Here is a 14,816-nt window from a genome sequence, read left to right on the forward strand (position 1 = left end):
TAATTTTTCATATCAGCCCAAATGGCAGCGGACACACCATCCAGGCTCCCAGGCAGTAAAATGTATACAGTACGGAAGCACGTTTGTATAAACTGTGACGAAGGAAATCGATCCTTCACACGGCTCCACATGAGGAGAGCCAGCTGGATCCTGTTAACAGTTCTTAAATGAATTCTACACTTCTTAAGTCCTGTGACATTCAGGGAAGCTGTTACATTAAAATTCCCCACGTTTTGACAATTCCAAACAAATTTACACAGGCTGAGCAGGGCTGCCGAGGCAGAGTGCTGGCTGGGTTGTCCGCACTATGTGTCAAGGTTATCACAAGACTGTGTATTTGTCTAGGAGTGACAGGGCCCACTCTGAAACCTGACTCCACATCAGTTAGTGTGGGAGGAAGCTATCTGGGGAAAAGGAGAGAGCGAGAGAGGCAAGTGAGGGGAAAAAAAAGAGACAAATAGAGTAAGACAGAGACAGAGAGGGAGAGAGAGAGAGAGAAATATCAACATGAGACAGGAACATAACCAATTTGATTTAACCAATCGTGATTTTGTCTCAATATTAAGAAATGTCAGGCTATAGACATTATTATCCAGTCATCTGTGAGGCAGACAGACAGAGGCTATCTCAAATGATAACTGGGCTATTCATTCTAAGATTATCACTTGTCTATTTCTACTTGGTTCTAATCCTTGCTAGTATACCTGTACTTCCTTGTACTTTACAAAGTCATGCAGCTGATACATTTCCCGACTGAAACCAATCAAAGCCTTTCTAAAGAAAATATTGAGATTGGGATATTGTGACATTTCCAATGCTTCATTTTCAAAAACACTGTCAGCCTAGCTCTCAAAGAAGAGTAACACTCAGCTAAAGCGGACTGCTGTGTATAACGGTATGTACTGAAACTTCATTCATTTTCACAATGCAAACATTCATGGTTAGTGCGCAGACCAAAAAGATCTCAGGTTGGTGGCACTGTCAATAACATTCTGATATCTTGGCTTAGGCAAGAGTGGGATGATGGGTAAATATTGAGATGTTTCCTTACGTGTTTGGACCCTGGAGCAAAGCTGAACAAACGGAGGTTATTCAGGGTCAGATGCACCAAAACTGCTCTCCACATGAGAGAACTGGACAAATCAAAATGAATCAAACCCATATCATCTCAAATCAGATACATAAAACAAATTCTGTGGTTAATAGGTTTTGTTTTTTTTTTTCTTGAAATAGCTTCATTTTATTTTAATCTCCCTTCAAAAGTCAAAAAACAAATAAATAAAAAATAAAAAACGTAAAATAAAATTTGATCCTACTGTAAGATCACTGATTCACACAATGTTTTTTTCAACCAGAAAGGTACCTTTGCTTCTTTTGGGACATTCATGGTGAGAGGTATTAGGAAATGGAATGAGACATGATGGGTTTCTTAAAAAAAAAAAAAAAAACACTGCAGACCTTAAATACAGGCCACTGATGCCCTCAGCACTGGACTAAGGAAAGGTTTTACAAGGTCAAGTTTGACAGAGAGGGACAAATCCACAAATGTGTGGATGGAGAGGGCAGAGTTGTGCTATGCATGTAATTTTGAACAAGTAAATAAAATGTTAAGAGGCGTGAGGAATAAATAAAAATGGATTATTCAGCGTAAACCAAACAGATTTTAGCTGAGAGAAATCAAAAGTTACGTACTACCCTAACAAGACTTTCATTGTATGAGAACCTCATGGAATTGAAAGTTATCCCCCAGCTTTTCTGTTTTCCCAGAGGACCACAGAGTGCACAGATGAGATTAATTTTTACCGAGATTGAATTTGACATGCCTCCAGATTCTACTGCTGTGATACACAAATAAAGCATGTTACAACATTTCTACAGGCTGAAATGTCAAATGCAAATCAAATGCAGAAGAATTCACCACCAAATTGAATATGCTGCCTGAAGCAAAGATAATTTTGCAAATGGCTTTAAAATACTGATTTGATTCATACAAGAATAAATCAAGCATACACAGCAGAGTCAACATGTAGTAGAACCACTGTGAAACCTGCAGCAATTTTTACATCAAGCAGTAGTCAAAGCAATTTTGTTTGGAGCCTGAAAACATTGGGATGTTGATTTGCTCTGGATTAGAAACACCGCAACTTGGGAAAATGCAGTGAGCAATTTGTGAGGAGTTCTTAGTTTAGAAATTAATTTACAAATCATCGGGTGCCCACACATAACAGCTTTCCCTAGCGGGGCAGCAGTGTGGCCTGGTGGTTAAAGAGGCTGTCTTGCAACTGAAAAGGTCGCAGACTGAAAATGAGTCCTGTCAAAATGTCCTTGAGAGAGACACTGAGCACCCCGCCCACTCGGTGATTGTGAGTCGCTCTGGAGAAGAGTGTCAGTTAAATGCCTAAAATATAAATGCAAATTGAGCTTTAGACAGAAAAACAAGTAACACGCTTAAGGAGAGAAGATTGGGAGTCCTATCTCTTGAGACGGGAGCAGAGGGAGGGAGGGAGAGGTTTAAGGGATCGAGTGGAGGAGAGAGATGAGAGTAGGAGGTGAGGAGAAGGCAGAGCATGGTCACTGCTGCCCCTAGGCTGACTTGTAGATAACCACAATTCCCCTGGTCTGACTCGGCTTCTCACCTTTTTACCTCTCTCACTCTCTCTACAGCTCTCATTTTCGCTGTGACCTCGGTAATAACAACCTCTTTCTATTTATTTCTTTCCCTCTCAGCGAACTTTGCGTCACCCCATCCCTCTCACTCTCGCTCCTTCGGTAACCTGACCGTGACTACTGTAGCTCCCAATCTCCCCTAACATAATGAACAACAACAACAACAATAATATCAACAGCAAAACAAAGTAGCTGCCGTGGGCTGGTCTCATTGCCACGCAAGCCAGACCAAGTCTCAACAGTGTACCACACTAATCTGCAATGCTAAACACAATTTCTGTAAGAGACAGGCGAAATGGGTGGAGGGGGCAAACATGCAACAAATTAATTCTGTGATTCAGGGTTGGTAATGTACCTGACCTTGGAAACTGTCAAACTCCTCTCCTCTCTGCTCGATTCACACTCCATTACTACTCTAATAGCACCAATTACTGCTTTATTTAGCTGCATCATCCCCCAATTCCCCCTTCAGAGCAGAGGGAGAATAATTATTTATCTTTCCATCCTCCAGGATAAAATATGAGAATGAACGTCCTATCTGAGGAGAGAGATGGATAGATAAATAAGGGCAGTGGGGTGAGTGAATGTGTTGACTTTGAGGGCACATGCGAGAGTAGCAGAGATAACAACGGAGAGAAACTAAGAAAAATTCTAATTCCCGACAAGATGTAGGTCATTCCCCGAACAGATTTTTAATAGCATGGCCGTAGATATCGATTGTTGGGTCACCGAGTCGCAGAGGCAGGAGGGAACTAAATGAAAATGGAATCTAAGTGATCACCTGCTATGTAATGTAGTTACTCTTTATTACTCCTAGATAAATATGATAGATACACACTCTTGCCTGCTATAATGTACACTGAGTAGAGCACTTCATCAGTGAGGCCTTACATGTAGGGTCACCATCTACCCCTAATATGTTTTAATTTTATTACAGCATAAATAGATAAATATGATACATATATATTCTTGTCTCGTTTAACGATCTCCATGTAGACCTCTCGGAGAAAAGTCCACAGGGCCGATCTTAAAGCCACAACACACACAGATCTCAGTTATTTTATAATGAAGAAATAAAAATGATGAATGCCCAACCTGGTGAGAGGCCCCGACTGTAAGTCATGTCTTCTCCTTCCTCACTTCTTTTCATCCCTGCCAGCCCTTACTTGCACTACTTTACTGTGCAGTGGGGGCTTTTAAACTTTTTTCAACCCACAACTCAAACGTAAAATTCGGTCTCACCCTCAAAGCCCAGATTCATTAAAACATACTGTTGCACACTTGCCATATGGAGACCCACCAGCAATGGGATGGTGACCTATGTTATGTACCAATCTATAGTACAAGACACCAGACTGTAAAGTAACCATACAGGTGGAAGTTTCTGGGGCGAGCCAGCTGCTCACCTCACCTTGCTTGTCTGTCCTCTTCCAACTCGTGTCAGACTGAAAGATCCTACAGTAATTGGACGCAACTGCATGGTAGGAGCTCAGCTGAGCCAATTGGAGAGCTAGCTGGACTTGTTACCATGGCACTGCAACTAAATGTGCTTCCATCAGATCAGTGATTGGATGGGTAAGGGGCCAGACAAGAGTTTTTGTTGAGATTTTGGAGAGTGCATCCTTTAGGCCCAGAGGGTTCTCAAAGTGGGTTTTACAGGGGTCATTATGTCATTTTACCTCTACTAACACCCACCCAACACACCCAAACATGCATGACATACACACACTGGGCACAGGAGGTAGTGGCTTAGCTACACTGCATGCTCTCCTCTGGACACCTTTTAATTGGCCAGTTTCCCTGACCTGGGACTTAGAGGACTTGTGCGTGTGCATGTGCGTGTGCATGTGTGTGTGTGTGTGTGTGTGTGTATGTGTGTTAGCTGGCATTTATGACTCAGATAAATCTCTTCTTCACACATTCTACGCCATACAAGCTATATTTATTAACGGCAACACACACATGCACAAATACACAAGCAGAGCACCAAGAGGTGGTTCTTGAATGGTAATTATGGGAGTACCATTAAGTGGTCTTTGAAGGTGTGATCACATAGGATGCATGTTTTTTCCTGCTCGAACATGAGGCGCACTTCTGAGTGTTGCTTGTAAACACAGACCATAGGCGCACTAAATGCAAGGAGCGTGACATCACTTTCGTTGCAATTTGTCCATCTAACAGGGATAGTGGTATTGAAAATAAAAACAGATGAGACAGAGCTGGTTATCGCTCTGCCTGTCCTTGAAGAAAAGGATTAATAGCCTGTTCTATACTGTGGGTGTAGTTAAACTTAACACATACTCACTAGGGAAAATGTATGGCGCTCAAGGTGCTGCTGACGTACAGTGAGACACAGCCAAAGCGGAGACATGTACAATTTTAATCTGATGTCCAGGCTATTTCCTCCATAAAGAAAGAGAGCCTGGAAGGTCCCCAGTTATTGAGGAAAGAAAGGCGGGAGCTAATAAGACCAACCTTGCACTATATCATTAGTCTCATGAGTTGTCCATCTGAATTTGAAAAGGAAAGTGCAACTTGTTAATGGTTCTAATGAAATACAAGTCCCTTCAATAGTGTGAGTTAATATTGCCTCTAAAGCTCCATATTTTGCGAGTCGCTTAGTTTTCTCCTCACTCTTTCCGTGGGGAAACATTCTTAAGGATGGGCAGAAGCAGAAAGGAGGAACCCACAAATTCACTAGTTCCAGTACAACTGGAAGTCCAGGAGAACATGGGAGCGTCCTCAAGGCTATTCAACTTGAAGTGCCCAAGGAAGTGCATCGAAACAGGATGTATCAAAAACACGACGCACATTGGTGTGGGAGATGCACAGCTGCCCCAGTAAAACCATTATAAACAACTGACAACCTCATTGCAGCCTCATTTAAAGGCACATCCTATGTGATCATGTGACCATGTGATGAGTTTTTTGGTATTCAATGAAGCACAATTTGAAAAACAACTTATGTTGCACCAAAGTTTCCAGAAAAAAGCCCCATCCTATTTGCTGTGCCTAAAATCAACTAGAGAAGCATCCCTCTGAGAGGAGAGAACATACACACTGTCAGGGAACCAGACGGTGGTAGACACTGTAGTGCAGCGCTGAGTCTTGTTACCTTGTCACATCTCATGAGGCCCAGGTAGCGGAGGGACTTGCTGCTCTGAGCAATCTGTGTGGCTCCCTGGTCTGTGATGTCCTTACACCAGCCGGCATCCACTGTCTCTATGGTGCTACTGTACTGGCCTATGGCTATCAGAGCTGTGCAGTGGAGAGATGGAGAGAGGGAGGGAGAGGGAGGTGAGGAAAGAGGGGGAGTGGGAGAGAGGGGAAAAAAAAAAGAGACAGGAGAAAAGGTGTTAGTATGACAACCCTTTCTCATGCAAATGCAGCGGCATCATCCTCCCACAGAGACATACAAAAATTCAAGATGAAACCAGGGCAAGTCATCTGGCCAGCTGTGACACATTATTTCACAGTTTACACATCACCTCAAAAAACACATGCACTCGCACACACAGGCTAACAGATACAAGCAGACACACACGAATACACACACACACACACACACACACACACACACACACACACACACACACACACATACACACTTATTTAGACTGCTCCAAGAGTCATCCATTAGAGTGTTGGCATATGCCACAGTGCTGCAAAGTTAAGGACATTGTGCCAGGGTAAAGTGTGACTCCATGCCAGTGTATGCATCACTTCTATGTGTGTGTGTGTGTGTGTGTGTGTGTATTTTCGCTGCTGCCAGGGTAGGGAAGTGGTGCCAGGGTAAATAGATACAACTGTCTGCCAGTATCTGGAGGCTTCATCCCTAAGGAGCTCTGAGCATGTGTGCAAACATACCTAAATACACACACACACAAGCACACACACACACACACACACACACACACATACCAATGCCATACACATTCATGTTGGCCTTTTCATACTGTCTTCATTTGTTTTTACAAAGAGTATTGATTAAAAAATGTACAGCCGACCAACTTGATGAGATTATATCTTCTGTAATTCATCTAAGATAAAGACATGCCCGGTTCCAAAGACAGTGCATTCACACACACACAAACATAAATATAAACACACACTCAACGCGCACACACCCGACCAACAATCTTCCTCATCAATCTTTGACCCGTCAATCGTTCAGCAGATGGAGGAGACCTGTGCTTCGGCGGTCGATTGATAGTGCTGCTCAGTGATCGATTGGCAGGGTCTGGGCTTTGTTCTCCACTCTCTCACAACCATCACTAATGAGAGTGGGAAGAGAGGAGGAGGAGCAAGGGATGAGAGAAAGATAAAAGAACAAGGGTACAGATGGACAGCCTTTGACAACACCTTCACATAGTTACTTATCCCCAATGTTTTCTCTTCCACAGATCTATTTTGCTTCAAACTTTTTAAAAACAACCTATAGATCCAAACGTTTCTTCCTCGGTGGGGAGTGAAAAACTCAACTTTACTAATCTGTTTTCATGTTGAACTTTCTCCCTCTATCTCTCCGCTTCATCTGTTTTTTTTTTTTTTGCTTTTATCAAAAGCATCTTACCTTTCAAACACATGCACATTATACAGTATTAAATAACAAGCTTCCCTGCCAACAGATTAATGGTGGTGTGTGTATGTGTCTTTAAATGTTAAAGATTCTTAGTGTATAATGTGTAGAGGAAACTTGTTCCCAGAGGAAAGGGGAAATGAATAATTGTATGCATTTTACGTCAACTGCTGGTATTTTACCTCTTCCTCCTATCCAGCTGGAGCTATGTAATGTGAAGTCTTCTGTACACACACACACACACACACACACAGAGGAGTAATCTTGTGTACAGTAACATATGTAACATATAGCTTTGGGCACTTGGAGCACTCCACATGTGGTTCCTTTTGTACTCCGGCATGCTCTTGGATGCCACACATAATGGCATATTATGGCTAAACAGGCAGTAACAGGGCTTTGAAGCGGCAGCATGTTTCATGTAAAACAGCACCGTGGGGAAGAGGCTTCATCGGCCCAGGTGGGAGAGGAGCAAGAGGAATAACCAGGTTGGGTTTTGACCTGCAGTGACCTGGCAGACTCTTCTGAAAGAGGCAGGGATACCAATATCGAGTCGATACCAATAACAATCAGTCGATACCAAATATTACTCTGCTCCTAATTGCAACTGTTGTCTCTTTTTAAGAGGGGTATATTATTAGCAGCTATATTATTACACTGTCTTTGCATGGCGTACACCAATTAAATTTTCTTGTGGCTTACAAAAGGCTGCCTATCATTAAAAACAACACATAATTAGGCCCTATTACTACTACTACTATTACATATTCTTCAGTAGACTATATCAGATGTATACCTATATTTGATAAGACAAATGCCATGTCACAGATATTGAATTTGGCACCCTCTATTTTAATTAAAAAGAAGTCAAAGCAGATCAGTACAGCCAAGAAACAATTTTGCCCTCAAGGCCAATAAATTAAACAGTGCACCAAGTCTGACATCTAGATACCGTGCTGTGTATGGTGAAAAGAAAAGAGAACATTTGTCCTTGCTGTATGTGGAAATGATTATGGCAGTCTCATGTGCCTGTACAAAATATAACAAAGAAAAAAATATCTATACCTTTTCAATATAAATTCAGACATTTCATATTTGCAAATGAAAGAAGTGGTCATCACACATTTTTGAGGCATTTTCTGGCGCTGTGCAAAAATTCCCAACCAGAGACGCCATGGCCAGGAGGCATTTGGACATGTGTGAGTCTGATTATGTCTGAGGGGAAAAAAAGAAAGAAAGAAAAAAAAAAAACACGTGTGGCTTCCCATCATGTTTTCCTTGTCACATCCCATCAGATGATCCCAAACCAGATTACGTTGGATAGGACCTTTTGACTGAAGTTAAAACACACGTACCGCTGTTGTTCAAAAGACTAGGAGGGTGGTTGGGGGGTTTCCAAAGAATACGCAGATCCAATAAAAGGAGAGAGCTTCATAGTTAACGCGACCAAAGAACAAACCCCCCCTCCTTCACCTCCACTCCAACTCCACATCCCAACTTCTTCCCTCTCAACTCTACTTCTCTTAACCTGACAAAGTGAGAGGATAGAGGCAGGCAGGTGCCTCCTACACTGAATGTATAAGAGGCAAAAGTGAATACATTGTCTGTCCATTTCTTGATTGCCGTGCTCCACTCACCTAAGCACACCGCCACCTGCCTGAACTGAATTACTGTTGACAGGCTTCAGACTCTGTTAGGCAAACATATGGCAGTTTGAGATCACACCAAGGAGAAAACGAAGGGAGAAAACAACACCAAACATTGTTCTGTTAACCTCTTTAAGCTGGTAAACTGGGAAGCAAGATAGGGCCTCTGTCAGACTGAGCCAAGTCTTGGGCTATTTAGGCCTGTTTAGTACTCAATCAACAAGTTCATCTGGTTGTGATTACAGTCTAATATCCCTGAACATTTTCTCCATTTCTCTCTGCTCCTTTGATCCTCTGTCAGGAGACAGTAAACCCCATCTAGTCTCTCTTGCAATTGGAAATCACTGGCCATTCTTGCAACACAGGATTGCTTTCAGCTAAATCTTTTCACAATAGCAGAATGCCTCTGTTCAACCTGTCAGAGGGAGCAATCGGTCCCCAGGTTGTTCATGGGGAAAAGTGGTGGAGCACACCTATAAAACAAATGTAAAAATACACAGGTATATGTGCACAGATATTTTTTTTTCTTGTTGCAATTGTATGCTTGTTATTATCTTTTAATATGGCAAGACTGTATGGCGAACAAAGCTTAAGATCTCTGTTTAAGCAAACACACACACATATACACTCTTCACATACATGGGACCATAGGAGCAGGAAATTGTCTTTCCTGACTGATAATGATTTTCTGTCTGAGAAATAGATGAAGCGATATGCAAGAGAAGGTAAGGTGAAAAAGAGGTGGAAGAGGCAGAGGAGAAAAGAGGGGAAAATCCCATCCTGGCAGCAAGAGCTGTGACTGAGTGGTGACTACATACTCACAGACGGTAATGAGGACACACTCCACTGCCCTGCCTGGAAATGGCTTTAGGAGCTGGCTGGCAGTGTGTGTATGTGTGTGATTGTGTGTGAGGGAAAGTGAGTGTGGTTGTCTGCGTGTGGTTGCACGCGAGCAAACGGGCAGATGTGCGTGTGTGTGTGTGTGTGTGTGTGTGTGTGTACGCGCGCGCATACCCATGTACATTCACTTGCTTTAGTGTGAAAAGAGGCAGTGAGAGACAGAGATTGACCTTAAATCCTGGATATCATTCATTTTGAGCACGGCACATTTCACCTCCCTCCTCCCATGACTGTCATTGGGGGATAAAACTACGTCACCACATGAGAAATCGATGTGGATCATATGTAAAACAAGTTACTTCAGTTTATCATGATAGCTCTTGGGATTTGTAACTACATGTAGTGTCTTCTTATCAATCAGTCAAACATTTAACTAATAAATCAAATAAGTTCTGTGGAACGTGTGGCCATGTGCCAGAGGTATCCCTGTGTCAACACCAAGCCTATAGTTAGAGAGATACTCTTGGAATATGACTTTTGCTTTAACCAAGAACTTCTTATCCAATACAACCGACTGTAAAAGACTTACAAGACTTACGAACACCTGCCAGTTTGGAGGAAAATGTGGAATCTTAAGTTTCACTTTTACAGTCTTTTACCTTTTCATAGCTGAGAGTGCATTAGATCCATTTTTGTTCTACTTGAAGTAGACAGTGCTTTATAATATTTACTTGTTCCTAGCTTGCCAAATTAAAATCCCCACTTCTACACTTTGACACTGCCTCTCTCCATTTTCTCAGTTTTTGCATTGATCGTGCCACAGCAGGAAGACTGCCACAGCACACATCACCACTGCCTGTAAACAGGCTAGGCAAATAGACAGAAAAGTCTCAGAATCACTTAAGTGGGGGACAACATGACTTTGAAAATGCATCCCCTAAGCTTTGGAACACACTACCTTTAGACATCAGGGAAGCCAGCTTACTAGACATCTTTAAAAGACGATTAAAGACCCACCTTTTCGCTCTAGCCTTTAACTAGCTCCTATTTTATTCCACACTGTTGTCTTTTATTGTTTTATTTGCATCTTTTGTTTTATTTCAAATTTTATTTCAATTTTTAGCCTTTTCTTTTTAATTCCACCCTGTGCTGTGTTTTATTCTTTTTAATGTTTTATTTAATGTGTTTTCAAATGTTCTTCTTTTTATTGTGAATCACTTTGAGCTGCAATTTTTGTATGAAAGGTGCTATACAAATAAAGTTTTATTATTATTATTATTATTATTATTATTATAGATTTAGCAAGGATTTAAGATTTTATATTATGATCATTATTATTATTAATTTCCCCGCATATCTATTTTTTTTACTCTTAAATTTACAGAGTGGCTGAGTGCCACAACAAGATGTTGCCAGGAGAATCTCTACACTTAGGACTTCAACCACGGTGACAAAGTGCCTAGTGGAGTCGAGTAACAGAGTAAAACTTGAAATCTCAGGGTGTTCCATTAACCGCTGCATTATCTCAGCACACACATGCATAACCTATTGCTCTCAAATATCAGCCACGAGCTGTTATCAAAGCCCATAAACAGCAGATTTGTCCAAACATGAGAGCAATTCCAGGTTAAGGTAACCGCACTCCTGAAGAGCAGGGTCAAGAGATGGTCAAGCCTGTGATGACCACAACGTGAGAAGAAACCTTCCTTAATCAGTTTACTGCCCTATCTCTGCACCTGACCTCGGCGCTTCAGGGGTTAAGCATCAGTTACAGGCTTATTAGATATTCACTTATTACATTCTCCTAAATGATGGTGTGCCATTACTACTACCTTATTGCTCTGAACCCATTCCCTTGCCTGCCTGCCGTAACCCTATACACCATACTTTAGCTGCTGATGAAGACAGAGCGCTTACTAAAGACATGATGGTATATGGTAAAGATTTACTGTGATGCAGTGTGTGAGTGTGCGTGAGTGTGTGTGTGTGTGTGTGTGTGTGTGTGTGTGTGTGTGTGTGTGTGTGTGTGCGCGTGTGCATGGGTGCGTGGATAAATATGGAAGTAGGGACAACAGAAAAAGGCTTATTATGGTTGATGTATTCCAGAGAGCACAACTGTCATGTCTAATATGAAAGACATTCAGTCGGCTCTTTGTGTTGCGTTGAAAAACTTGGCCCTCGCTTTGCCCCTTTCACTGCTCCGCTGTGCCGACCAAAACCCAAAGAAAACCCCCATTCACTTCTCATGCTGTAAAGTTACGAAGAAACACCTATCGCAATCGTTACAGGACTTATTATGCATGAGCAAAAACAACTTCAATAATGACGGCTAGGCATTGTTCATGAGCTTCGTGTCCCATGTGCATGTGTGTGTGTGAATGTGTGTGCATTAAACATGACAATGATTCGTGCATTAGGGTTCAACCTGCACCATCAGCAGAAATGTAAACACTCTCACCGGAGAGAAATACTATTAAAATATACATGCAAGCAAACACACACACATAGACACCTCTCTCTCTCTCTCTCTCTCTCTCGCTCTCTTGCTCTCTCTCAACAATTACTGCCAACTATGCGATTATTGCCCTGTAATGCTACCTTCAAACTACACAAGCATATCAGCAGAGTGTAAAAACTGATCAGGGCACCCACAACTTGCGCCATATGGGTGTCCATTAAGCTCTTTGAAGCCTGTGTGACCTGGCCCTGCAGCGGCCTCGCAGTCTGATTGATTAACACACAGCATTCATCTTCAAAGGAACTGGCTCACCTGACTTGGGTCACACAGGGTGCCACAACTAATGCGGTAAACAACGTGCAAAGAGATAGCGCGTGAAACTCATCCGCACAGCCAGCAGGCTGGGGACAAGACAGGGACTGTTGCCTTTGGCTGTGAGAAGCAGTGAGTTAACAAGTTAAAAGCTGTGAGAAACACGGAAACTGGAGGAGGGCATGCTGAACGTCCCTTGATTTGGCGGAAAAAAAACCCTGCCATGCTGTTGACATGAACATGAACTTTGCGTGGCAAACGTGAACTTCATCTGTATTGTCAATGTTGGAGGGGTTAGAATGAGGGAAAGAAAAAAAAAAGCACAAGAAAGAAAAGCTGGAGAAAATAAGAGAGCTAGAGGTTGCATGAGGTGACGTTCTTTGCCCTGACATTTTGGGCAAATGCAATCAAAGGCCAAGGGAAGTGAAATGAGCCAGGCACTAATATGCAGGCTAGCTGGAGAGACACCGAGAGAGGGGGAACAGATTGAGTGCGACACAAGAAGGAGGGAGAGCACTTTATGGTGGGACATGCTCGATCTGGGAAATTAATTAGCCAGAGGGCAGGGAGAAGGCAGTGTGCCTGCTTGTGTGTGTGTGTGTGTGTGTGTGTGTGTGTGTGTGTGTGTGTGTGTAGTGAGGGCATGGGCATTTTCCCAATCAGTCCCCGATCTGATGTAAACCAGCTGACACATACCATTTTGTGGTTATGTGTGTAGTGTATGTGTGTGTGTGTGTTTGTGTGTTGCTTTTTGTGTGACTTGTGTGTCTGCGTGTTTTTGTGAGTGTATGAAAGAGAGAGAGGGAAGGAGAGAGAAAGAGAAAGAGAAAGAGAGCGAGAGAAGCAATCAGCAGACCCTGAAATGCTTAAATGGTGAGGCAGAGACAGAACAACAAAAAAGTGACTTTGATGTTATTTTGTGGTGGTCCAGCATCTGAAAAGAACACGCTTGAACACACACACACACACACACACACACACACACACACACACACACGCACACACACAGACAAACACACACATGTATGCACCTACACATACACACATGCATACCAACACACATACACACTCTGGTTTAGTGGTTGATGTGCGATAACCTTGTGGAGGGAATGTGAAGTTTGAAGTGGAAGGGAAGATTGGAACAGCAAGGTGAGTGAGTGACAGGGAGGGAGAGAGCACGACAGACAGAGAGGAAGAGTGATGGGCAAGGACAGATAGACGGAGTGAACGGGTGATAAGGAGAGATGGAGCTATCAGAGAGGTGACCTGCAATAGGCTTCCCTTCAGAAAATGAGAACAAGCCCTAGTCCCACACACACGCGCACACACACACACACACACACACACACACACACACACACACACACACACACACACACACACACACACACACACACACACACACACACACACACGTTGCATATATTTCACTAATTCAGGATTCTGTCTGCACATATACTCTGATACATGATAAGAGTTATGGCGGGTGATATATCAATACGGTGACAATTTTGTAGGGACGATTGGTGCCTTCTTGAGATTTTTAGACAGCAGAGGGCTTTGTTTAACAAAAATCATTGGTCAGGGAAAGAGGGAAACAGAGGGAAATGATAAAACAGCTAGAAACACTCTAATAAGTAAAAAAAAATGCACTTGTTTATTGTAATGCAGCTTTAAAAAACAGCAAAAAAAACACAAAACTTAGTCTTACCACAATATAGCGAAATCTGAAATCCCAGCCAATGCCTAGTGTCATTATCATGATATCAATGTAATACTGACCTACTGTCATGTCCTAATAAGAGTAATGTTCTTCATGATGATTTACAGTTTAATAAAAAAAGGTTATTAATTGAATGAATTTGAAAAAGAAGTCTGAATGTGACAGTACTGGATCCTGATTGGCAGAGAAGTAGCGTGGGGGGTGGGAAGTTCAAATACTGCAACCATCTACTGTGTCGGTAAATAAAGGCCAATTTGAATTTCTGTTGTGGAGGCCCTTTAATACTGACAACAGGAGACATATAGGCCATTTGTATTTTCCCTGAGTGTGACTGGGTGCAGTTGTGTAGTGTCTCGTTTTGACTCTTTATATCCTGCTCCTGCAAAGACAACATCAGGGAGGAGAAAACTAAAATACAGATTCACACATGCGCACACACACGCACACGCACACACACACACACACACACACACACACACACATACACACACAATGAGTTTCCCATTGCCATCAGCAGTAAAAACAGGATATTAAGCTCTATTTCAAACCAACAGCACCTCTGCTCCTATGCACCTCTCCTTTGAGGATATT

At 42.4% G+C, this 14,816-nt stretch overlaps 1 protein-coding gene across 2 annotated transcripts in view; it reads right to left on the reverse strand.

Annotated features, from left to right (window-relative positions):
- Nucleotides 1-14,816, reverse strand: part of fbxl17 (F-box and leucine-rich repeat protein 17) — a 245,206-nt gene that overhangs the window by 15,114 nt on the left and 215,276 nt on the right. For both annotated transcript variants that reach the window (XM_030060352.1, XM_030060351.1), the window contains one exon: nucleotides 5,783-5,925. In XM_030060352.1, the coding sequence (XP_029916212.1) occupies nucleotides 5,783-5,925 (143 nt within the window). The remainder of the gene's footprint in view (nucleotides 1-5,782; nucleotides 5,926-14,816) is intronic.

This window comes from Myripristis murdjan, chromosome 9 (genome assembly GCF_902150065.1).
Source record: "Myripristis murdjan chromosome 9, fMyrMur1.1, whole genome shotgun sequence".
NCBI classification, from domain to species: domain Eukaryota; kingdom Metazoa; phylum Chordata; class Actinopteri; order Holocentriformes; family Holocentridae; genus Myripristis; species Myripristis murdjan.